The following is a 26,817-nucleotide window of genomic DNA, read 5'->3' as shown; positions in this document are numbered from 1 at the left end:
TCCTTAAAGTAGTGGGTGCATAGCATGAAATCATAAACTTGTCTAAAGGCATATAGACTGACATGGTATGAGTATTTCATAAACAGAATTGCACACCACCTTCTGACGTTATTTCTGTTTTCAAGGATGAAATTTATGAAAAAACTTGTTTTGAGAGAGATTTACATAAATATTTTCAATTATTTTGGGTGGCATCTGTTTTTGTCGACATATATTTAATCACTTATAGTTCTCTTTAGTAATTCATTTTCTGAAGTGGAATTTTAATTATCATATTGATTATTATATGGAAAGCGTAGGATTTCTGAAAGAAGGGATGGTATGAGTCGGCTCCAATCACTTCTGTGTATATAGATTTATGGTAAATTGAAAATTCATGCTCGCTGTTCCTCACACTGATTGTCATGTAAAACTATGCAACTCAATGAAATATTCATTCCAACCATGAAGGTCTTCTGTCTTCATCTCCAGTCATTCCCTGAACAACAATTTTTTAGATAAAATATTGGAATTATATGGAACCACACCTTAAAAGTGTCATAAGTTTTAACTCTTAGTTTTCAGTAATGTAGTTTTTAAACAGAATGGTTCTAGCCTACTTTTTGGGACAGGATTAATGTGTTCTGTGGGTCCAATACCACAATTTTTATTTTTTTTCCCCAATCCTATCACCCTGGCAATGTCACTTACGCATCACTTTATTGAATTTTTGACAGAGGACCTTGAATTTACATCTACTTTCACAGATGTTGTTTTTGGAACTAACTTTTTCAGAATTAGAGGATTAATACCGTGAAATTCGCAAGAGTTTCTTAAGTTAGCAATACAATTTTTATCACTTTGTAAGGCTAAACCACACTTTTGTTTAAACATAACAGTTTCAGGTTTAACTTTGTTGAATTCCTTTATGATGAGGGTAAAAAAGAAACTACACTTCCACAATAAAGATTTAATATTTCATGACTATGGTTACGAGTACCTGATGATGATGCACAGAATCGAAACCATGGTCGTGAAATATTAAATCTTTATTGTGGAAGTTTAAAGTTTCTTTTTTACCCTCATCACACTTTTTTTGAGGGATGTACCATAATTATCAGAAGCTTTGATGAAAGGAATGAAATTAAAACACTGTACCCCCATTTCATAAAAAAATTATTTATTTTGAGTGCTTGTGAACTTTTCTACATAGTGCAAAATATCGTTTTTAATACTTTCACAGCTGAGAATAATTAGCTCTGCCTCAGCCAAATTCATTTCACCATCACTGAAATTATGAGGATGTGGTAGCTTTTGGCCTCTTAGAGCATAGGCAAGGTTTGCTGCACTTCTCTCTTCCCACCCCTAGAAAAAGAAAAAAGTATTGTAATCACATCCTCACATTTGCATCATAACGCATTGGCATAAGTAATTTTTTAAATGTTCACTTGGCATTTAAATTTGTTATCCTATGGAATTATTTGCATATTAGATAACTTTAATATATATGGCAAGACAATTTTTGCAGACCCTCAGTAATGGAACATTTCTAATTTCATCCTGAATGGTCTACTGACAGGGGCCAAAATTATCACTTGGCACCTCTTGGAAAAATGATCACTCACTCACTTTTCCCTACGCTCAATACTGAGTGAATAATTTAACTGAGGACTGTATCAAACCAGGAATTTGGGGCTAACCATACTCCTTCTAATCAGTTTTACAGAGTGGAGAAGTATCTTTCATTTAGCTTTCTCTTTTTGCTCATCATTTTGCCTAAAAACCATTCCCAAATTATATGTAAATTCAAATTTCACTCCAGAAAATAGTAGGAAATTTATTTCATTTTGCTACATATTCACCCTGTACATTCAGACACTTTTCCAATTTTTTTAAAAGTTCTTGATAGCCTTCAGCAAAAACGTTTTTTTTCACTGTATTTGGCCAATGCAACTCATTTCTTTCTTCTGGTTAAGCATGCCACAAAACCTATCCTATCCTTTAAGAAATCATCTGATCACTTTCCCTAATATCCTTACTTCTTGTATCTTTGTCCATTTTTCTGTTTCTGGATTAAACAGTTCCCGAGCGCCATCCCCTTGACAAAGAATCAGGGCACTTGTTTGCATAAATTTTGACGGATTTCAGCATTAATTATATTTCCTTGATAGTGCAATAGTTAAGAGCATCCTGGCAATTTATTGAAGGTAAAAGAGATTAAAGGGGTCCACGGGTTGAAGGTCTTGAGTGTATGATATGCAATGAACACATCATTTGGCAACAGCATCTTTGACTTGCGGTCTCCTTTAACCTTTGACATTGAGTCCCAGCCATGTATTAAAAACTTTTACTAGTACAACAATACTCATGAACTCAGATTTTCATTCAGGTTATGCCTGTACGAGGGTAGGCTGATAACTAATGCACACATACTTGCATACCACAAACAAAATGACCTTCAGAAGCACTCCTGGTGGCATGTGGAAGTAACATCCCACCTTAACATGCATGTGCAGGTTTGAGGTCATTTCATTCATTCAGTGTATTTTGAGTAATGGAAGTATGGAGACATGTTCTAGTGCTATATCAACGCAAGCTAAACATCATGCTGTTGCCAAATTTTTAACTGCTGAATAAGTGACTCCTACAGAGATTCATTATCGCTTCAAGGCTTTTTATGATGATGATGCTGTTGATAGGTCTGCTGTAAATTGATAGGTAGTAAAATTTTGTGGTTGCAAACCTGGAAAAGCCATAATTGTTGATGAAACTTGTTTTGACTGTGTTTTGGGATGCTCACCAAGTTTATATGACTGATTTTCTCGAACGAGGGGCAATGGTAAATTCTTATCAGTACATACAGACTCTAAAACACCTCCGACGTCGAGTTTGTCATGATAAAGGTAGCCTGGTGCATCTTGCACCATGACAATGCTCGCCCACACACCTCGCGCTCAACTGGAGAGCTCTGCAAAACCTGAAATTTGAACTGATTCCACACCCTCCTCATGACCCCACCTAGTGATTTTTATTTGTTTCCTCAACTCAAGAGACACCTTAAGGGTAATCATTACACCTCGGGCGATGAGATGAAGGCAGCTCTCAAGTCCTGGATTCGAGAAAAATTGGAAGTATTTTTCAGTGAAGGAATGAAAAAACTTGTTGCACATTGGGGGAAATGTGCTAGCCTTAATGGTGACTAAGCGGAAAAATAAATATATGATTTTTAATCTCAATAATTGTACCATTATGCACTTTTTGCCCGATCTTGCTTTATGTTTTTGTTTGTGATCTAAAAGATACAACAGTGGTGATCTACAAGATTGTGTGCATTAGTTTTCAGCCTACCCTCATATGATAAGCAGAGGAAATGAAAATGATAAAGAGTCAATAAAAAGTTATTTTATTCCATCATTGTTTGGAATATTCCTAAAAGTATGTAAATTTACCTTGAACATTTGAATGATACTCTGAGTGTAGAACTATGAACTAAAAAAATGCAAAACAATACGTAAAATTATACAATTTTAATATATCATTATGCAATCTCAGGAGTGAAACGGGAATGATAGAGATGAGATAGAGAGAAATACCAGACAATTGAAATGACTCATTGACTTACTGGTGGTGTACCTTTGAGCAAAGGTAGTGTTATTTTTTTTCGGGTGTTGGGAACAGTTAAAATTGCAAAAAAACACATTTTTTGGTGAAAAAATTAACTTTTTCAAATTTTAAAAATGCATGTACTGATTCTCACAACCAGTTTTATTCAGTCAAAGGAACACCTTTGCTAATGTTTCAGCTCAGGACTGGACAAATCGCATTTTGTCATACACCTCATTGACAGTGTAACTGGAGATATTTCCTTGCTATTCCTCTCAACTTCATAATCCAAGGGAAGTAAAATGGAGGCCTTTGAGCAACTGGAAATTCTTTTACGTTCAGATCATTTTAACTTTGAAAGTGAATATCTCTTCCTCTCCCACTATCTCCTTCTAGAGAACTAGGTGCAAAAGTATATAAGAGAATTTAATATAGATAGGAGAAATTTAGACCAATGGCACTTGGACCACTAAGCAGTACTAGGCAGTGGAGCTGCTGAATGGCCGAAATTTGCCACAGTATGCTTTGTGCAAGCAGGAATAATGTCTGCATGCCTTCAACAGTGGTGAAGTCTTTCAACTCACAAATTCAGCAGCACTTTAAGCACCACCTTAAATGATTCTGTATCATTATTGCATTGAAAAAATATGTCAAGGAGAGATACATCACTCAGCTGTTCCATGAATCCTTTATACTTGAAAATTATCACAAAATTGTCACAAGATTGTTACAAGCCTTACCTGACTGATTGCATCCCTCACTGTCAATGAAATAGCATTTCTGAAGGCCTTAAAATTTGATGATGCTGCACATTCAGGCTGCAACTGCATTACCAACTGCAATACAATCCTTATTTTTTTTGCTAGAGAATGAAGTTTCTGTGGGCGTAAAAGAAATAAATTATACTTATTTTATGCACACATACTCACTCAGGGACACAAAGGTAGAGACAAAGTCACTTCTTAAACCTTGATATGTTGCAGAGTTTTATTATATGTGTGGACTAGGTTGAAATTCAAATTATATTCCATGCACATATCTACTCAAGGATTTAATATAATGACCGTGATTTTATTTAGATATAACATTATGGCCATTGCATATCTAAAGATCAAAAAGAACTTTCAATGGATGAGATGCATTTGTCAAACGCAAACTAATCAATGAATACCACATACCTAGAAGTACAAAGCAGTTTGAGTATAAATGAAAGTGTACTATTCAGCACAAAATATCAATTCAAATTTCTTGGATTGAGTATATTTAAACCACTAGAAAAGATCCAAAATTTAATTTCAAAGTTGACCAACACAATAATGATAAAGGTACTGAAACAATGGATTATTGAATGCATAAAAATGTTTAGAAGGAATTGAAACCAAAGAAAAGTTTGCTGCGACTCTTGTTGGTAGCCTATACGTAGCCTATATGTAATTTTTGTTAGTTACACGTTCAATTATTCACCCATAAAAAGACATCTTAATTAATGACTCTGATGCCAGTTGAATCTAGGTCATCATCATCATTCTGTAAAAAATTCTCAAAATATACACAAAAAAGTGTTAACACAAGCATCTCTTTCAAATCACAGGGCAGGAGCATCTTTACAGGGGGATACAAAAATGTAATGAGATAATTCCATTTAAGGCTTAGCATTTAAGAAGGGCAATTAAACCTAGAACCTATAGGGAGAAATAAGATGAAATTAACTATTGAAAGGTCATGAAATGAATGGGAAGATTGCAGAAGCTGCAGTCAAATGAATTTGATGAGTTTATAACAGTTCATTTGAGAAATTCAGAAGCTTAAAGGGGTGGGGAGTGTTTCTATGAGGAATACACCTATTCAACTCTTAAAGTTTGTGAAAATATGGTAACAAAAAATAACTGAAGACCAGAAAATTTGGAACATATGAAATTAGCATTTACCCAATTCACATTGGGTAGATGCTTATTCACCACACCAACGACAGAGGAGGCAGATATAATAAAATGTTTCATTATAGATATGTTTCCTAGAGAAAGAAAACCATGAAGAAATTAACTGCTCAGTAATTTTGGCATACTTTGTGGGGAACAGTTTTGTGGGGAAAAGAGGGGAAGGCAGAATCATATGGTCATATGGACAAGGAAAATATACAATAGACAGTATAATTATACTTATGTCAAATATTGTGAGGGTAAACACTGGAATATTGTATACTTCGATGAGTCATAGTAACTGAGTTTTTAATAAGCTGATTATCTATTATTTAAGCTTGAAATAAGAATCAAGAATTTAAACTCTTCCAAGAGCAAGTTATTCATTGTGTGAAAAAGTCATAAATATGCCCATGGTTCCTTCACTGCTTTACACAATGAGCTGCACCAAATTGACCATCAAGAAATTGAAAAACATCGAAAGAGGAAAATAATAACAATGATTTTTACACTCTGAAATTGTTGCATTGAACCTGAATAGAAATTAAGGAAACCAAGTTGCCATAAACTACTGGATGGAGAGGTTAGAGCAGTTAAGTACACACAAGTTCACATACTTGCTGAGACAGCCATAAACTGTTAATGCAGCTGGATATTTTTTCCAAAAATTGCTCTAGAAGAATTTCAGAGAACATGATTGGCTTTGGGGTGGTGTCTTTCACTCGTGATAGTATACAGCATTCTACCATATGCAGCTGATTGGTTAAGAACCCAAGTTGTTTCTGAAAAAAGGAAACCAGAGCATGTAAACTTAAAAAGAGAGATCTTTAACAATTAGGACTAACGTACTTATTACATTATAAAATAACTACTCTTTATAAGGCAACAATAATATACCCCTGAATTTCACCTGGATTATTGACCAATGAATTGGTCAATTCATTGGTCATTGGTCTTTATTCAACTGACTTAAGTCACAAAATATTAAGTTAATGATTAATTGACATGACTTAATATTTTCTTAACCAATTCTTAACTAGTGTGCATATAGCATTTTGGAAGATAAAAAAATACATGCAAAATCTTTGTTCAGCAGCATAAAATATTATCACTCGGAGTATATATAGATTTCCAATCCATAGATATTCGATTGGATCCAATTGCATTTTTCTTGCAAAACATAAAAATCATTGACTTTTCTTTTGACAACTGAATGAAAAATAATATAATTATGAATTATTATCTAAAAAAGGAATAATTATGTACTTCTTAACAATCTTCATAATTTGTATCAGTGATTGGTCACTTAAAAGAGTTACTGTTTCTGATCTCATTTCTCAAATTTTGATGTCATTGATTATTCAAATAAATCAATTAATCCCCATTACTACTTTGTGGTATAGCATTTAACAAATGTTTTGGATAGATGTACATTAAATACGCCAACATTTCTTAGCCTCACCTATGATATGACTTGATCCCACACTACAATAAACTCTTCTTCAATTCTGCACACAATCTCCCTCCTTTCATTCTACCCAACATGCCTATTCTTTTCTCTCCTCGACTATATTTCTTGATTCAGGGAAAACATACCACATGACTTAATATACCAAAACGCTAACCTGACAACCAAAATTCTAATTGGTAATTTACTCTACTTGGGGTTACCAGAAATTACTTATGACAATAGCAGTTTAATGTACTCACACATATATCTTTTAATACCTCAGTATTCATTCTTACTCACATTAAGTTCGGCAACATTTTTTCTTTGCATCCTATGAGCATCAATAGATTCAAGAAGGTTCTCAATAGGCACAGAGTTCTTTGGAGTCACTTGAAAGAAGAAACCTTTGGGTTTTCCTGAATTTCCTAAAACAAAACCATTATATTAATCTAAGAAACTTTGAGGTGCTTGCTGAAGTTCAAAAATATATTTTATTCATTAATTATTTCATAATTTTCTAATTAAGATGTTTTTGTTTACCATTTCATGTTTCCTAATTTATTGCATATCAATCTGATGGCTTTCATTTACCATTTAAAAATGAGTGTAATTTTCTATATTCTGTCCAGTCTTCAGAAACGTACTTTGTTTTATTTTAATTCTTTAAGATTAGGTTCATTTCTAACAGTTTAAACAAAGGAGTTATGTGTATGTGACTTCATTATGATTCATACTTAAAACTACCGTAAAAAAGTAACTCCTTTTATTAATAAATCAAACAGAAAACAAAAAATATCTAAATTATCATTAAAAAATGAGTAGACTACCTCATAATCAATTCTTACTGCTTTCTTATTTTTGAATTTTATCATTTTTCATTTTTTCTTTATCTTTTCCAAAGTAATAGTGCTTTTTATGAATAACAATGCTACATAAATTTACTGTAATTGTTATTACCTATTAAAGAATAATAAATTTACCTGATATTTGGTTTCCCAAATCAGTTGCATGATTTTCTAATTTTTGAGCAAGTATGTATGTTAAATAGTAGAGTGGAAGGGTACAAAAGGAAGTGAGAGTGAATACACATTCTTTATGAATCTCTTCACCACTTTCTTCTTTACATCTCCGCACCAACTGGACCTTTTTATCCCCATGACCAAACAAATAGAGTTCAAAAGATTTGAGGCTGGCATCACTCTGTGAAAAGATAAATTCTAAAAAGGAGAAGAAATTAACATTATCTCATCATAGGTACTGAACCATTACAGATTTATTTCCACCCCAAAGGTGTGGATACATGTGCACCCATGAAACTACAAACCAATAGAGTCTAAATATAAGTGTTTCAAAAGAACTTCAAATCACTTTAATATTATAAAGTGGACACACTTTATAATATTAAAGTATGTATATATGATAGGTAACATAATAGATTACTGTTCTACCTAGGGCTATGGCCTTGAAAACTGATATTTTGGGTGATGCTCCCTTCTGACATAAAACTCTTCATATAATTCCTACAATCATAATCAACATTTATCCTTCCAGCTTGATTATTATGACAACAAGCGATGATATTCCAATAAAGAGGCCATGTTATCTCCAAGCTAAATATTCTGCTGCGTAGAATCTAAATAGTTAAGCTTACAGTGATCAAGACTGACATGGAAAATAAAGATGGCATATATACCTGAAATGGATAATCATAAGATATGCCCCACATGATTTCCAAGGACATTTTATGCACAATGAACAATTTTTCTTTCTTTGATTCTTATTATTTGCTTTTCTGTGGTAGTCACTTTACCCTTGCACATTTTTTACAAATGTGACTAAAGACAAGGCTGAAATATCTGTCGTTTGAGTTCATAGTCAACCAGAATCTAGGGGACAAAATGGCTGAAAGTGTAGAGAAGAAAGTCCTTGGGAAACATGGAATTGACAAGCTGTTCATAGCTGTTCAAGACCGTGGAAATATGCTGCATGTTTAATTTGACAAGCTGCATATTTAAACAATGACAGGATTTGTGGCTAATCATTACACAATTAGTTATGCAAGGAAAAACCTGATTCACCCCTGTGAACTTCCACTCTCACAGGAATAGCACATGGGAGGAAGCATTCATCCCTAGTTTTCAAAATGGTCATAATGCCTTCAAAAATTACCATCTTTTAACTCAAGAGAAACATCCAACTCATTATTAAACACCTCCTGACTGAATGCAGGGGCAATGTATGAACATACAAGGTCTGTTCGAAAAAAGATGAGACTCATTATTAAACACCTCCTGACTGAATGCATGTATAAACATACAAGGTCTGTTCGAAAAAAGATGAGACTGTTTGAATGAATACTTGTTTTTATCAGTTACCCTTTAATCATGCATATCACCTTCAAAATACAGCCCGTGTCTAGCTCTCAATATTTTCTCCAGCTTTCGAATGTTACCTGGAGTGCTTCATTCAGGATGGCCTTTATGAGTCTGCAGTACATTTTTGTTGGATGTCTTCAATAGTTTCAAATTGGTGCCCTTTCAAGGTGAATTTCAACTTGGGAAATAGGAAAAAGTCTGCTGGAGCAAGATCTAGAGATTAAGGGGGCTGGGGGTGGGCTGTTTTTGGCCAAAAACTCAGTAACAATCAATAATGTGTGTGCTGGTGCATTGTCGTGATGAAAGTACCAAGACTTATTTTTCCACATTTGTAGCCTCTTCCTCAACACGGCAGGTCTTAACCTTTTCATAACCTCTATACAGCGCTGCCCATTCACTGTTTATCCATTGAGGACATATTCATACTGAGTAATCCCATCCCAATCAAAGAAAACGATCAACATCACCTTCACATTTGACTACAATATTTGAGCTTTTTTTGTTAATGAGGAACTGTGAAGAGGGCGCTTTGTGAAGAACGAAGGACGTCAATTGTGAAGAGGGCGCTTTGGTTTCTATATCATAACCATAAATCCCGGTTTTGTCGCCTGTGAAAATTACTCTTAAGAAGTTTCACTCTTATGATATCAAGACGTTTTTGCTTCTGTTCATCTATTAACACTCGTGGCACAAATTTGGATGCAACGGTATGCCCAAAATTTCTGTCAAAATGGTGAAACACCGTCCAACATTAATGTAAACTTCATTGGCAATCTTCCTGACAGTAAACCTATGGTTTGCACACACGAAATCATTCACACTGTTGATGTGGGTGACGTATGTGGACGTCAATGGCCATCCACTTCTCGGTTCTTCATAGATCAAGGTTTGTCCACACTGGAAGCGGTTGTACCAAGGAAAACACTGCACCCGAATAATAGATTCATTATTAAATGCCTCATGAATGATTGCATACATTTTAGTTGCACTTTTCCTAAGGTTAAAACAAAAGTCAATGCACATGTGCCTCTTCGCAAACACCTTCATTCTCACAGACACAAGAATTTGTACAGCAAGCTTGTGCAAGCTCAGACAAGCATCGCTGTTGTGCGAGATAAGTCAAAATAGGGCCACAAGCAAGGCTGTTTTTTACTTAACACAGATGGCACTAGAAGGTGACAAGTCACCAATTGTAATTAGCCAAGAAGTTTGTGCATAGACCAGTCTCATTTTTTTCAGATCTTGTATTCAACATAATTACTCTTTAATGGAGGCTACCAGAAAATTGTTCTTTGATGATTTGAGGAAATTAGACAAAGTTTAAAAATATATTAAGGAGAGAAAATTACTGCCGCTTATTTAAATAAAATCACATCTTTTATTGAGTTTCTATTGTCAATAAAGACTCAACTCAACTTCATATATACTCTTTTCATTAGATACTAGCAATATCAAAATTATTTACCACAATTTTTTCTATGGTAAATTGTGAGGTATGAAAGAGCTATTAGGAGAAGCAAACTTAAAATACCAAATAGGCCATACCCATTTATCTCCTTTGTCATCTATGATCATTGCCATTCAAACTGAATTGGTGATAATTAATGGACAGTTTTATTGCTGATTGTATTGCAAATTTGAGTACAGTAAGGAAAATTGAAGAGTCATACAAATATTAAGAAAATATTTCCAGTTTGGTTTATTATTCCTAATTGCATGTTTGGTTTTTTTATTTCTAACTATATGTTTGAAATGCTTTGAAAGTATTGTGCACAAAATTGTTGAGGGCATATCAACAGTACCCCAAAGGTGGACCTATTTTCTTTTCCATGAGATTAAGAAGTGTAGTAATTCAACATAACATTCCCATGGTTTTTTTACCTTCTAATAATTCACAGACAAGTACCCTTTGGAAATATTAAGTTTTTCACATTGAAATCAAACTTAAGCTCTTCCTGCACTTTTGTAACAAAGGTTCTATTCTCCCAACTGACCACCACAATTCAGAATGAAAAAAGATAACTTCAATGAATGATGAACATAAACTACTCACCTGGGAAGAGAACTGGAATTGTAGGGCATTTACATCCTTGGAAATGAAAGTCAAATGTTTTTAAATTCATTGATGGCGGGTCACAGGTAGGATCAATTCCTTGAAGTAAATGAATAAAAAAAATTAAAGCATCATACATCATCACCTTCAACCTAGTTACTCAGGTGGGCTATGCGCTCACCTTTTAACCATAAGTTTAAATTCTTTAGGCTCAAAGCCTGCCTTAGGCATGGGTGGTGTTTAATATTTAGTCACCTGGACCAGGGGCACCATGAAAAAATAAACAAAGCTTACCAGGATCCCAGTGAGTAGTTTAGTTATTCAATAGATCTTGCCTTCATAGAGGATGAAGCAACTTTTTTGAAACAATTGGTATCTATCATTACTATATTATCCCCACATTATTTTGAGAAAAGAAAAGATCTCAAATTAAACAGAACTACTCGTTTATTAATTAAAGGATTATTGATATTTTTAGTGCTTACAGTCAACTGCTATGAATGAATGTGATCCTAAAATACTGACTTAAGGAGTAGGTAAGGTAAAAATGTTTCATTTTCATTATATGAGTAAATATGTACTTCAGAATACCGAAAATCCTTTTCTTTGCTGCAAATAAGGTAGAAAGAATTTCACTGCTTTCAGTTGACGATCAAGTAGTAGTAAATCTCAATGTATTCGGATAATAACAGTCATGATCATTTCATTTTTAATTTAAAAATTATTCAATTAAAGCACAATACCACAGCCTGAAGGAAGAATTGAGCAACCAAAGAAGGTAACTTTTATAACTATGAGCCTATAAGCCTCTGCTTATAATTAACAAATTTTTATTATTTTTATCATGAAGGTTTTACAATTTATTTAATCTTTCAAAAGCCCCACTACCGAACAAAACATCTGGACTACAGTCATATTTTTGAGATAGCTAAACTACTAAGAGGGACAATGCTCATGCCAACTTTTTATCACAGATCTATCACCCCAGCAAACAGCACTCACAATATGTACAAGATTTGAATATAATAGAAACAGTAAAACCACCTCTTTTATTCAACTGATTAACTTTATATCACAATGTGACATAACAGAACCTGACAATCTTATCATAACTTATTAATTTTGGAAGAGCAGTTCATTCAGGCACAATTAAACGTGCCTCTCTAGGAAGAGTTTACATAAACAAGATTTGCGAGATAAAGTTGAACACTCTTTTGATCACTCTGATGAATTTCCTAATGACCTACCAATATTTCCCCATGTCTTTTGTTGCATGAAGGATCATGCAAAGCCCCCAAACTTTTTTCATTTACATTTTTTTGACAAAACAAAATAAAAACATACAATTATCATCACATGATAGATGCCTGTATAATCTAAATATAATGTTGCTTTTAAATATAAATATTTCAACCCTTTACGAAACATAATTGGCATGCACAAGAAAATTGACATTTTTGAATGACCAAATTGTCTGGTGAGATAATCTTTAGTTTTTAAACATATAACATATTTATTTTATTAAAAAAGTAATGCAGCAGTTTGGCATCAACTCCCTGAGCTGAAAAATGACTAAATATTGAAGCTAATAAAAAAGTGGAAGTGAATTTGTTAACTGAATGCATGAACATTTTATATTTCCAGACTGGGGCAAGAATTTGCTGATTGAAAATGTCTCATGTGACTTCTGGAGTAACCTTCAACAAGTAATTAATTCAAAATAAAAAATTATAATTAAGGATTACATAATATGACTTGAACGAACCTTCATTTTCTTTCCCTGCATGAAATATTTTCTGAGAAAAGACAGCAGATAGAGGTAATAGGGTGTATGTATGAAACACCATCAGTGATAACTCTTCACCAGCTCCTGAGTAACCTCCAAAGCATGAAACAGTTATATCAATAACAAGATTTGGAATAGCATCAAAAAGGATAGAGTCATCGTAGTTGGCTCTTACCACCATTGGTACCTTGATTTCTTCATCTAAAAAGAAATATTCATGTAAGTATTCAGGAAAATATTTTTGGCATAGGAAAATTTAGGTATTATTTGATGGAAAGTATTTGTATAAAACTCAACATTTTTAAATATGAAGATTGAGAACTCAAGAAATGGCAAAGTGAACTCTTTATTAATGAGATAGCGGCAAGTGTCAGCGATTGTAGTAAGATTATTTCAATTAACACATATGTATATATTTGTGCAATTCAAATATACACTATTTTTAACTACATATAAAATGTACAATCATTTTAGCAAGAAAGATGGAAAGAATATACTGCCCATTAAACATTTGAATTTCAATTAAAAAGTACAAGAGTGGTTTGAAAAGTCTGTGGAAAATGGACAATGGAAAATTAAATTAATTTTTTGGGATAAGCCATTTTTTATTTTTAATACTACCTCCTTTTAGGCTGATATATATTTCATCTTATGCTGTTCCAGTTTCTTGACCCATTGCAAATAATGTGGTTGTTGCAACTCTGCAAAAAGGCATTTGTTTTAGTAATCAACTCCTCATTTGAACAAAATCTCCTCCCAACTATTTCTTCACATTGAAGAGCCGGCAATAGTCTGATGGAGCCAAATCTGGAGTAAAGGGGGGAAGGGGATGAATCGGAACTGTAACTCTCTAAATTTTACACCCACGCCTGCAGATTGTGACCTGCCCTAGAAGATTGTTCTGATGGAAAAGGACTTTTTTGTTGGTCAATTGTGGATGATATTCTTACAACTAGGCTCTAAAACGTTCTAATAATGATGCATAGCATGCACCTGTAATAGTTTGACCCTTTTTCAAAACGTTGATAGGAATTATTCCAAGTAAATCCAAAACAAACTGTCATTGGGGCCACCTTCCCAGCTGAAGGAACCATCTTTGTTTTCTTTGGTCCACACTCTCCACTGGCAACCTATTGCTTTGACAGTTCCTTGATCTCAGTCATGTAGAAGTCAAGGCCTGTACCAAAAGTAGTAGTTTGATACATTCACGCAAAAATCTTCCAAGTAGCACCCTTCTGTATCCACACATTCCTGCCAGTGGGTTTTTCATGTCTTGCACACCTTCTGGAAGGTGGTGCCCGGAATGCTACGAAGCCTCCTTGTCATGGCCTGTTGTAACGCTTCCACCGAGCCGTGGTGACATCCTTTCAGCATGAATTTGAGGTGGGGGAAGAGGAAGAAGTCTGGTGGGACATCAGAGCTATGGTTGAGTAGCATGGTTGAGAAGCCCTTGGCAGATCCGGGTGCGAGTTTCCTTTCACTCGTCCAAGAGCACTTATGGCACCAACTTCACACACACCTTTCTCATACCCATGTTTTCACTCACAAGTTGATGCATATCACTTTTAGGGATGCCAAGTTTATCAGAAACCATGCAAACACTTATCTGCAATCCCTGTCTAACAAAGCCTTCACTCTTGCAATATTTTTGTCACTTTTTCAAGCGGAAGGGCATCCTGAATGTTCAGCATCTTCAACATCTTCTCTACCCTCCTGAAACAACTTGTGCCACTCAAAAACACTTGATCTACCCATGCCTCATCACCATAAGCTGCCTTGAGCATGTTATGAGTTTCTTTCCCAGTTTTGCGCACAATTTGATGGCGTAGCAATGTTCAAATATCCGGTTCATGATGGAGCGTAATGAGGTCACGTTATTGAGGATTGGCAAGAAAATGATTGGCACTCTGCAAAGTCTGGGAGCCAACTGCCACTAGCCTCCAGCCTTCCCTGAGATTCCCCTCCCTTGAACCCAGCCACAAAAACTGCTGCCTGTCCATCTGCCTATTCAGGAAAAAATAAGTCCTACTATTTTTGGGATAGACATTGTATGACCATATTTCCTCCACAGTGATTAATGAATACATTAATCTTGCAGTTCACACTGACACAGCTGCAAACCAGCCTTGCAACATGTCATATGATTTCGTTTTTGGTCAATTGTAAGCAATATTGGCACCCATTTTGCAGATACATTTAAATTTTATATACTCACTCACTTAAGATGCCTACAGGTTTATCAATTTCAATTCCATTCACCCTTATATCATCCCATGAATTTTATCATTCATTACTGGAGTGGCGACCTCAACAGAACCCCCAGAACTTTCCTACGTCACTTGTACTCGTATGACCACTCCACAAATTAAAAAAATACTAATAAACCATTCTAGTGGAAGGCGCAGATTTAACATTTTGACTATCTAGTTTCTCTTCCATCTACTGAGGGGATTTGTATTTCATAAAATAATGTTTAATCAGTACACAAAATTCTCTTTGATCCATTTGTTGGAAATCACTTGACTTGCTTGATTCAAATGAATAGTAAGCACAAGGCTAACAGACTAACCTGGCTAAAACTTCATGAGTGTTCTTTCAATTAATGTTAGTGATTGAAAAAAAGGTTTGATGTGAACCAGTGGTGCCTACTCTCTGACTTTACACAGACTTTTCAAACTTCCTTCATAGTAATGGCAGAAAACCCACAGGTAACATTTCAGCTCTAAATTTTAAGAAAAAAGTGAATAATACATGCTGACAAATATGGTTTAAATACTAATGTATAAATGCACATTCACACATAAAAGGCCCCACATCCCCCAACCACACACCCTTGTGGAGGCTTGTGGGGAATTAGGTAGCTATATTTGGTATATTTACCAATGCAATTTGTAGTAACTATGCCTACAACTTGCACATCATGGAATTTTTACACAAACACTATCCCTGTAAGATATCACCAATTGATGCTTCACAGTGTTTTCTTAGGAGTAATGGATTTAAGCATTCTTAAAAATGCTTTTTACCAAAAATTTCATAAGTTTTTCCACATTAAACATTTAAAAATTATCCCATATTTAAATGTCCAAATGATATCAAACTTGCATTCAAATCCAGGATTTTTTGTAATATACATAATCACTTCAATGCATTTAAATTAAAAGCAAAACGCCATTGATTTCAGACAAAAATACTTTTTGGCTTCAACATACTTCTTAGAGTTCTGATAACAATAAATGGCATTAGGTAGAAAACTCCAATCCACATCATCATTTTTGTTTTAATGTTACAGACTTCATGGAAAACTCTTTTTCACCATAAATATAGACTTTTTTAGATTCCAGTAGGGATCTACACATGAGTAAAGCTGACCATTTTGTTCATACAAATCCCCTTTGAAGTGCTTCTAAAGCTAAAATCTATCTCAGTTGCTTTTATTATCCACATAAATGAAACCATGCAAACAGCCTTGTCTTAGAAAGCAAACATGCAAACAGCTTAGTCTTGCAGAAAAGTAAATTCCAAATGGAGATTTTTGTGATTTTTTTTGCTTTCCTTGTCTCGGATAGCACTATTTGACGCTTATAGTTTCTCTGCTGATAGAAAGATTTTTTCACTCGGACCAATTTGCTAACTGTTATGTTCACCTTGTCTCTTTCTGGCACCTGCCATCACGTGACCTTGTTTTCTCAATAGTAATGCTCCTTCCCTTATTTGTGGGTCTTTTTTTAAACTCATTTGAAATTTCTTTTCTTTCCGTACTGGGTAGACCATTGACTACACATTAAATGCTATCATTTTGAGATTACACTTTTTTATCCACTTCTATATATGGATTAGTCTCTCATTTGAGGACTTGTTTATTTTCAGCAAGTACCGTTATGTTGTTTGCGAACTGAACATACAACTCTTTCTTTATTTAAATGCGTGTAAAGTCTTTACCAATTTTGTTGTGTCATTTATTGCCATCTAAATGCATACATTAAATATTAAGGGTAGAAATGAGTATTCAAGCTGTACTCCTTTACTTTAGCCTCCTCTTCACTTTAACCTCACTAAATAATAATTCTATATCTTTTATTAAAAAGTGTATTTCTTCTTTCATTACGGTATGTTCCAGTTTCCTTAATGGTATCATTATGTACCATATTACTTCCTTATAAGCTTTCATCAGATTCACATAAGCGAAAGAACCTTTAAGTCCCATGGTATTATTCCCCTTTTACAAAAACAGTTGAAAACAGCCAACCTATTTAGCTACCAGACTTCATTTTAGGCTTTAACTATGACAGCTTGATCATATTCCAAAATTATGCATTCAAGTATCTCTAGTCATTATGCAATTTGAAAAGAATGCTAAAGATTGTATTCCTTCATGTATAATACACATTTTTCCATTGCAATCTATCGCAGGGATCTATACTTTCAGACAATTCTTCTGGTGTCACCCTGTCCGTTTGGACAAAAGAAGTACGAGAATGATCTGTAGTAGCTTCCACAGATCACTGCAAACAAATACAAATTGTTAATTGTCTTATGACAGTGTGCAGGCTAAATGTATTGCATTGATGCAATGTAAATGAAAATGAAAACAATCTCTTGAAAAGATCCAATTTATGAAACAAGAAAGAGCCAAACATAGGTATCTTATTCACACTTGACTTATAACCAAGACTGTGAAATGCATGAGCATCAAATTATTGAATAAACTACCTGCTTCTGCACGCACACAGAACTAATATAACAACATTCAACACCAAGTGATAAATAAAGATTTTAAATATTAAAAGAAATCCTTTGGCCAGAGTATAAGATTATAGCCATTCAGGATCAAAAGTGATTAAACCTTGACTTAAGAACACATTCTTGCTTATGCACAGTTCTCAATTTGGGAATCATGGGCAAGAATAACACTGTTCGTTTGGTCATGGTGCTAAACAATGACTTTAAACACCATGAATCGTGCAATAGGTGAATACTTTTGGCCAATAAGTAGCATTCTCCAGGTCACTGAATGCAATAAAAACCATCACAATGTGAGATTGTGGTAAGTTGAAAGCCAGACATCCCTGAATTTATACAAAAGAAGGGTGGAGGAGAGAGATGAGGTGTGGTTGAAACAAATAAAGTTATTTCAACTGCTGATGTTGTGGGATGGGGGAAAAGATGGTATCTATGCAAGAGGGCTGAGTGAATTCAGTATGAAGGTTTAAACGATCTGCCCATGAATGATGTAAAGAAGCAAAGGAAGGAGGGAGTGGGAGATCCAAGGAGCCTTAAGGTCAAGACACATATTCTTAATGTCTAATTATGATAAGTCAGAGGAAATAATGCAGAGAAAGGGATAGTATCTGAATCATTGTTTATCAATTAATTTTTTATTAATTTGTCAACAAACTTTTGCCTAAGAGCACTGGCCTAAACGAAGACAAAGATTGTTAATTATAATACAAGGAATAAAACCCACAATCAAAATACAAGAAAGCCATTGCATTGACCTGCCCTTTTGTACGCTCCAGATAACAATGGTGAAATCATTCAACAAATTGCCAGTTGATACACAACATTAGCATCTAATAAGGTTCAAAAGTAAAAAACGTACCTTGCTTATTTACATCCCATTTTATACAATAAAAGGGGCACTAGAACTAAATCAGCAAATTTAAAATAAAACTTACATTTTTATCTGCATAAAGGCAAAACGTCCTCAGTATATCTTGGCAATGTCTATAACTTCTCTAAGCTTCTGTGACCAATGAAATTTGTTTATTGATTTGAAAATGTTATGATTTCCATATGCATCTGGTAAGTAGTAAGGTATTTATTTCATGAGCTTTAAGTTGTTCTGCGTAATGTTTGAATTGTAACATTTGCAACAACCTCCACTTTTTATCTAAATAGTCAATTAGTTTACTATTCATAATTTGTAAAGTCATTGTTTAACATCTTGACCCAAACCCGTAGCTTGGGTACTAGAAATTGCTCTCACTCGGTTCTCACACTGCATCTGTATGCATGAATGTGTCTGTCAAGGAGATAAGTGACGGTTTTTAGCAAATTTTATCCCATCTTGCAATAAGCTGAAGGAGTTCTTAAAATAATCACAAAAAACATTGGTTATTGGCAATATGATACCAATAAATACAGTCATTAGGTACCTGTATGTACACCCTGGGCAGTACAAAAATATTTTAAAAGTAATCCAACTTTCATTAGAACTACAACCTACACTACGGAGAAGAAAGACAGCTTTTTGCATCATCATGGCAAATCACTTCATTTAGCTTACACAATCTTTCAATGAAGTTTTTTCCAAGTGTTGCTTGCAGTGGAGTATCAAGGGTTGCAGATAAGCAGACATTATTCAGTGGAATCATTGGAATCAAGATGAGAGATATGTCAACTTCCAAAAAAGATTTCCATGCATAGATTCTTTCTTGGTTATTACCAACCAAAATAGGTTCCTAGAAACAAATAATGAAAAAGTTGAGGAATAATTATGCACAAAAACCTTCATTAATTTTTAAATCAGACAAAATACATGACTTGCAAATTAAGAATTATGTCAAGGTATAAATACAACTTCCAGGAGGTTTGTTTTTAAAACTAGAACATTTTGAAAGGTAATGTGTACTAGAAAAAGTAATAACATACTACTAATGCAAGTAAAGAATATGATTAATATCAGCTTTTCCCCAACTTAAAATGCAAAGTCAGTCATTTTTTTGGGTCTTCTCGTATGCAGAGTTGTAAGTTTCACTAAATCAATACCATTGAATGTGCATTAAAATAAATGACAATTTTTTAAAGCTTGAAATTTTATGCAAAATATGTCAAAAATTCATTACTGAGGAAAGTCATCTATAGCATGTATTGCCAATATACTTTGCAAGAATTTGATTAAATGAATGGTGAGCTCATAGTAGGGAGTTCTTTTGTGATAATGATTCATAAAAATGTGCTAACTTCTATATAAATATATTATATTTGAACTATAATTGATTGCTTGAGGCATTAATTTATGAAATCAATTCATTTAATCATGAAAAATTATAACTTTGTAATGCCACATAATTTTATTCAGGCACGAACTGAGTTTCAATATTTAATATCATCATCAGGAATAATGATGATTTTGAATGTCAAAACCGGGGTCATGTCATCATAATATACTGTGGAATTATGAAGTCATAGCTTTTCCTTAAAAATGTTTCAACTCGTCATTTTCACATGAAAATAAACATATCCAAAGTAAATGTGTGCAATTAAATCTCTCCATTCAAATAAAAAAAAATATATTTCCTAACTTCTGGAAATTAGTCCACCTGGTTAGGGAGACATCCACAGCAAATAGCATGTACTTATGAGAGTAATCTCCTGAAAATACTTTCATTCACTGGAGTTGGCCTTCAGAGCCACTGAAACATTATTTACAAGAAATAGCAAAATAAACTGAATTGTGTAGTGAAAAGAAAAGAGTCTAAATAAGTTATAAGGTATGAGCTCAGCAGTTTTCAGAGATTTTAAATTGCAGATGGAATCCTTTTTCAATATTTAACTAAATGTTTCCCAAATAACTACTATATACTACAACTACTACCTGAGTATTTTCCCACTATTCATTTGACATTGTCATTTTTCTTTAATGAAGTACCACTGATATTTAAAATGTTTTTCCCATGCAAGGTCCAAAGTTAATATGATTAACAGGGTTTTCCTGGACATAAAATGCTGACATCTAAAATATCATGTATGATTTCTTATAGTATATCTACTCTTCTTAATCTTTTATCTTGAGGATAAATAGATTTCTTTTCCCATAAATGCTCTTTGGAATATTTTTTAGCTTGAGATCCAATTTCTGATACCAAGCACTAAGAATTTTGAAATATTTAGAAATAACCTTGCAACCCAATGTACATATGTCTTAAATATAAGAAGAGCAGTATGAGGTAGATTAGTATCATGAATAAACAATCTCAATTTGCTGGTTATTTTTAAATGACTATTATCAGTGTAAATGAGAACAAGAAAGGGCTAGATGATCCTTTCTTAAGAGATACCCAGAGGCTACTTTCACAAAATCATTATTAATACTCAGTTATTACTTTAGTTTTGTATTGAAAGAGAAAATCATGGGTGCAATTTACTATTCTCTCATTGACTATTTATCCTTGTGTCCACTTGCTGAAAACAATAGTTGATATTTTTTAATACTAAAATGTTTTCTAGCATTGAAAATACTAATTTTAATATCTGAGTCCACATTCAGTACAATTTTAATAGTAATATTACAATTTCTGTATGAAAAAAATAATTTGGCCCACAGTTTGATTCACAGTCCAAGAAGGCTACAATATGGTGTTTTTTGTGGCTGCCCTTTTATATAAAATTGTGGATAATTTTCCACAATTTTTCACATCCACTACATAGTCTCAAACTCTTCCACCTCACATTAAAAGGATAGCGGGTTAAGAAATTCCATTTTACAAGTTCTGAATAGAAATTGCAACTAAAGAGTGGTGCCACGTCAAGCATATATATTCATTTGGAATACCAATTAATATTTTTACTGTACTACATAACTACCTAGTACTCAAGCTGTGACAAGAAGTTCCCAATATATCCAAACAATTAAACTGACCCACTTTTCAATAGAGTCACACTCTTAGTGTTACACTAGGAATTTTTTTCAGAATACCTTGGAAAACAAATAAAAATTAGGAAATATAAGAACATATCGTACTCCAACTTCGTTCACAGTCAATTGTGAGAAGCGAAATAGAGATGGTTTTGGAGGATTTTTTGTTCATTTTTTTTATATTTGCTATATTTCACTGGTCTTGCAAAACATCTTATTTTTGAAAATATAATTTATTTATTTCTCTCAACTGTGTTAGCTTACCTCAGCTATGGGAAGCAATGTTATATTATTTACAATAAATTCCAAAGAAAGTTCCACAGTTCCCTTTGATGTATTGACAGATTGAGATGTAGTTTGCTTGGATCCTAGTTTCATTAATTTGTCTCCTATATCCTTGTGTTCCTAGAAAGGGACAGAAAAAAACTAGATCTCATTTAATTTTCTAATTTGAGATTTTTTGAAAAAATGCTACTTCACAATTAATGGCATATTTGGATAGTCTTCAAGCTTACATTAATTTAAAAATTGAACAAGAGAAGAGTTTTTTCCTTCCCTTCACCTGTGATCTCTTTAACCAAAGACGGGTAAATAAATACTTGAAGGGAAAGTCATCACGAAAAGATACTTGAAATTGACCAAAATTTGAACACAGAACTCTCATAACTGCAGTTTGAGGATTCAGTAAGCTTTCATGGAGGACCACACTCCATGCACTAATGTAGAATTTCCTGCAGAATTATTGTTTGATATTTAACTTAACTATTGCATGTGATCAATAATTAGGCTCAAAACCTAATAATAATAATACTTTATTCATTTTAAAAATGGTACAACCATATTAAATGTCGTCAATATAAGTATTATTTAACATATAAACATACTTTCTTAAATGTGATGAAAATTGTCACAAAAGAATTCATCCAATGAGTATAGTGGGTGAGCTAATACTTGATATGCCAATTTGAATGGAAAATCTGAACTTCCTTGCGAATTTTGTCTGAACTTCCTTGCGAATTTTGTCATTATTTTAATCAATAACTTTCTTTTATATCATTTATCAAGTGTACCAGCAACATGGTACTAACATATTTTGAATTTTTTCTGAGGCATTGCAAATCATTAAATACTTGCATGTGTTAAAGCAAAGTGCATACATTCTTGTGATTCTGCAATTACCTTTCTGAAAAACAGCTACTGCTCCCAATAGATATAATTTCTTTGTAATGGCTATTTAGTGAGTAACTTGTTCAAGTATTGATTAATCAACAGTTTTTTTAATATTTTCAATCCCAGCTGTCTTCATTGGCATAAAATTCCTTTCACAAGAAAGAGTGTTCAAAATAGAAAAAGAACTGCAATTTCTGTCTTACCTTAATAAGTGCCCTAGAAGAAAGTGGTATTGTGAAATTTTTAGGAGTAGTTCCCAGGTGGCAGCATTGCAAATGACCCTCCGCAGTTAATATTACAACTAGACCTGTAAGCTCCTGAAATCAGAATAAATCAACGCTTTAAAGTTTTTTCATTTAATTTTTATTTATTTTTCCAACATTAACCATCCAAAATAACTGTTTACATCACACCATTTGCACAAGGTCTGAGGACTTTGAGATACTAATTATGATGAAAAAGACCACAGTGGAGATGAATATCAGTAAAATGTTATAGATCTTCTACACAGAAAAGTTCGGGATCACGGAAAAAGTTTAAAAAATGCTTTTATACACAATTTACTGGTGTAAGGGGTGCTTCCAATCCAAAAATAAAGAATATAAATGAAGAGGCCTTATATTTTGAGGTTCTGAAAATTAAATGGCTTACTGTTAATGCCAATATGTTCTCCTCATTGTCTTAAGAAGAGGCAAATTACTGCAAAAAATATTTAACTCTGAAATTTCTGAATTCAAAACATATACTGTAGGAAAGAAATTTTCAATTTTTAAGACTTTTGCAGACACTCTCCAAACCCTAGAAATCAAGGTTTCCAGATGTTTTAGTTTGATTAGAATTAACTTATTAAAACACCCATTTAAGAATTGTACTCCTATGTAGGATATTTTGTGATCCAAATTGCATGAAAATCTGTATGGATAGTTTAAAAACTAACTGTGCCAATTAAACTAAGATATTTGCTAGTAGTATTAAAAAAACAACATTCCTTCTGCAATAAAATGTCTCCATATGTAGCATATACACGAAATTTATCAATAATTCATCATTTTAATGAAGAAACTGATAATAACCCATGCAACTGGTTATGAGGAGGCACCATGTTTGCCTCTAAACCATGAAAATTGGATTTCTTATCCTTGAAAATTCTAAAATATGACAATAAATGCAAAATTGCTAGCTTCAGTAGCAGTAGGGTAAACATCTTAGCCTGCCAACTCAGATGTAGTGGATTTGATTCCCCCCAAGTTGAATGCAACAATTTCAGAGTGTAAAAATAATTTGCCTTGACCGGGAGTTGAACCCAGATCCCTTGATGTTTGCCTGAGTGTTTTAGCCAGTTAAGCTATCGAGGCTTTGAGATACAAGTCCGGAGTCCAAAATTTCAGAGAGGATGCCGCAATAGCTTAACTGGCTAAAACACTTGGGCGGGCATCGAGGGATCCAGGTTCAAATCCCAGTCAAGGCGATTTTTACACTCTGAAATTGATGCATTGAAATGCATATAAGTGGATGACTCAGTCAAAAGTTACAATTGCGGCATCTCCTGCAGTTTCTTGGAACCCCCTAGTCGGTTTCCTTCCACCAAGGACTAAGATATTTGTAATTATCTTTAATGCTGTATTCTTGTTAAATAAATTGATGTAAAGGAGAAAAAAGAAATTTGAATTAGTTTGAAATAAATAAATAATGACATTACAACTTTCACAAGGATTTAAAAAATTAAGGAGACCAATTATTAAGTACAGAATGTTATTTTATGATGTGATTTCATCAATACTGTTACTAATGTATTAATACATGTAATATAATCATGCATTCAGTCAGTGAAATTACATTTTCTTTCTCACGTTCAATACTCACTTCAAAGTTTGCCCTAGCCATAGAAACTGGAGTACATGGCAGTTTTGCAGACCAAATCAGCTTTGGAGTGCTTGAAGAAGATGGCGATGGTAGGGAACCAAAGTGAGAGTCTGCATATCCTGAGGTGCTAGGCCCAGCATCATAAACCAAAAGTGTACCCTCTTCAGAAGCAATTAACAGCATCAACTTATTTTCTAAGAGAGAAAAACAGATTCCATGAACATACAATGTACAATGCATATGATGGATAGGTAATCAGAAAAATCTACTTCCTATAAAACAGCCATTCTCAAATATGAAATGCATATATCCCATAGACCTGGACCACCCTCATGGACTCAACCCATGAATACTTGAAAATTTTTGGCAATATATCTCCTAGGGTCCAAATGATCTAACATGACTCCATTATACCCATTAAATTTATAAGACAACCACTTTCAACAGAATATATTGTGATAACCCAACAAAATTTGAATCTAACTTTAATTGTTTAAATAATATTGAAATTTTAAACAACATTTTTTAAATGCAATTGAATTTTAAATGATCTATCAAACCTCTATTTTTTTACAATCAGAAATTTTGGAGATTAGTTTTTTGATTAAAGGAAATAAAAAAATTGAGTTTTTAGCATATTTTTCCATGTTTGGCACTCTTACCACATGGCCTACAAAACACAACAAGCAAGGAATGGGCAGGGTGGAACTCAAAAAACTCTTTTGAATCATTACATAAAAACTTCATAAGCTTATAGTATTTTATAATTGGTTGAATTTTTCCAACACATTGTGAACACAACTTATTTTCATGTTGTTCATTATGATGGCCCTCATTGACCATAGTAGTTGTAGTTATTTGGGGAGATGGTTTACAGCTAAGGTGCCAATTGTGACATTAGGGATAGGGTAATTTGGGAAAGGTAGGATTTTCAAAAATGGGTATAGGAAGGTTGGAGAGAAGCATGGCATTGGTATTTGCCTGCTCTTAATGAAAGGCACTAAGGTCCACAGTTTAAATAGAGGTTTTTGTATATTAACGTAAAGAATGGAAAAAATAAAATCAACATGATAGAGCAAAGAAGTAATAGTGCATTGTGGGGCTGCTAGGGGAATGTTGAAGAATGAAGGAAAAGTTGATGCAGGGCAAATTGAGTGATCATGGAACATTGAAGAAGTTGATAGCAGAGAAAATACTGGGTATGCAATGTTGAGGGAAGAAAGGCTAGGCATGTTTGATGGAATGAAGGGAAGCATTTTGCATGTTTAAAGTTAAATAATTGGTTGTGTTGTCAGACAGGGATTAGACGTAGTTCTTAATCCATAACCCTATCAAATAACATAAACCAGTATACTACTGTTAATAATAATGTTTATAAATAGTCATAGCAATGAAGAATTAGACTAGGGGGAGTAATTAGATCAACGAAACGAAGTAATTGGGATGATTACTAGAAGAAAAGTTTTTATTGATTGGGGATTGAAATATAGTGCTGGCTACAGATGGTGACATCCCAGAGAGGGGAGGGACAAGGCGAACATGGTTCCCCTTGATATCCACAATACATTTCTTTTATTGCCCTTCAATAAACTAATTAAACTAGCAGAACCCAAAATTCATATACTTGAATTTAAGCAAACTTACATTTCAATTATTACTAACTTAAGTCTTCTCTTCTTCCACTGCTCAACTATGTGGCCAGGATGGCCCCCTCCTCATTCTCCCCCTGAAAGCTAACCCTGAATGGAGAGTGAGATGGGATTGAGGTAGGAGGGCTGGTCTTTTCCCAGTTTACACTGTGGTTTACAAACAAGTAATTATCACTTGGATAAACCTAGAGCTTTGAATGAATGAGGGTTTCACTAATAACTAATATCTTATTCAAATACAAAAATAAACTTAGATGAACGTGGGAAATGCAGCAAATTACAGGATGTCTTATCAGATTATATTATGGTACGACATATTTGGGATCATT

The 26,817-nt window shown here is 33.7% G+C and overlaps 1 protein-coding gene across 1 annotated transcript; it reads right to left on the bottom strand.

Moving 5' to 3' along the window:
* Positions 1 to 1,155: 1,155 nt before the first annotated feature.
* Positions 1,156 to 25,682, bottom strand: LOC139686128 (protein PTHB1-like). The gene is made up of 12 exons (XM_071583311.1): positions 25,502 to 25,682; positions 24,840 to 25,033; positions 23,180 to 23,293; positions 22,071 to 22,211; positions 19,455 to 19,629; positions 13,145 to 13,366; positions 11,380 to 11,478; positions 7,932 to 8,168; positions 7,252 to 7,376; positions 6,119 to 6,283; positions 4,323 to 4,460; positions 1,156 to 1,344 (listed from the first exon to the last, which is right to left on the bottom strand). Exons 1-12 carry the CDS (start codon positions 25,680 to 25,682, stop codon positions 1,156 to 1,158), a joined length of 1,980 nt encoding a protein of 659 aa, XP_071439412.1.
* Positions 25,683 to 26,817: the final 1,135 nt, after the last annotated feature.

The sequence above is a fragment of the Hetaerina americana genome, unplaced genomic scaffold (genome assembly GCF_022747635.1).
Source record: "Hetaerina americana unplaced genomic scaffold, ioHetAmer1.1.p SCAF_13, whole genome shotgun sequence".
Lineage (NCBI taxonomy): Eukaryota > Metazoa > Arthropoda > Insecta > Odonata > Calopterygidae > Hetaerina > Hetaerina americana.
The sequence above is the reverse complement of the archived record's forward strand: the minus strand, read 5'-3'. Positions and strand labels throughout refer to the sequence as shown.

Bases quoted from the DNA above. Each gene is read 5' to 3' on its own strand.
- LOC139686128 (XM_071583311.1), bottom strand. From the start codon at position 25,682: ATGGTCAATGAGGGCCATCATAATGAACAACATGAAAATAAGTTGTGT. The intron at 13,367-19,454 runs GTAAGCTAAATG...ATTTCTTTTTAG, and splicing joins AAACTTCATTGAAAGATTGT to ATGAAGAAATCAAGGTACCA. The intron at 1,345-4,322 runs GTAAGGCTTGTA...TTCTTTTTCTAG, and splicing joins TGAGGGATGCAATCAGTCAG to GGGTGGGAAGAGAGAAGTGC.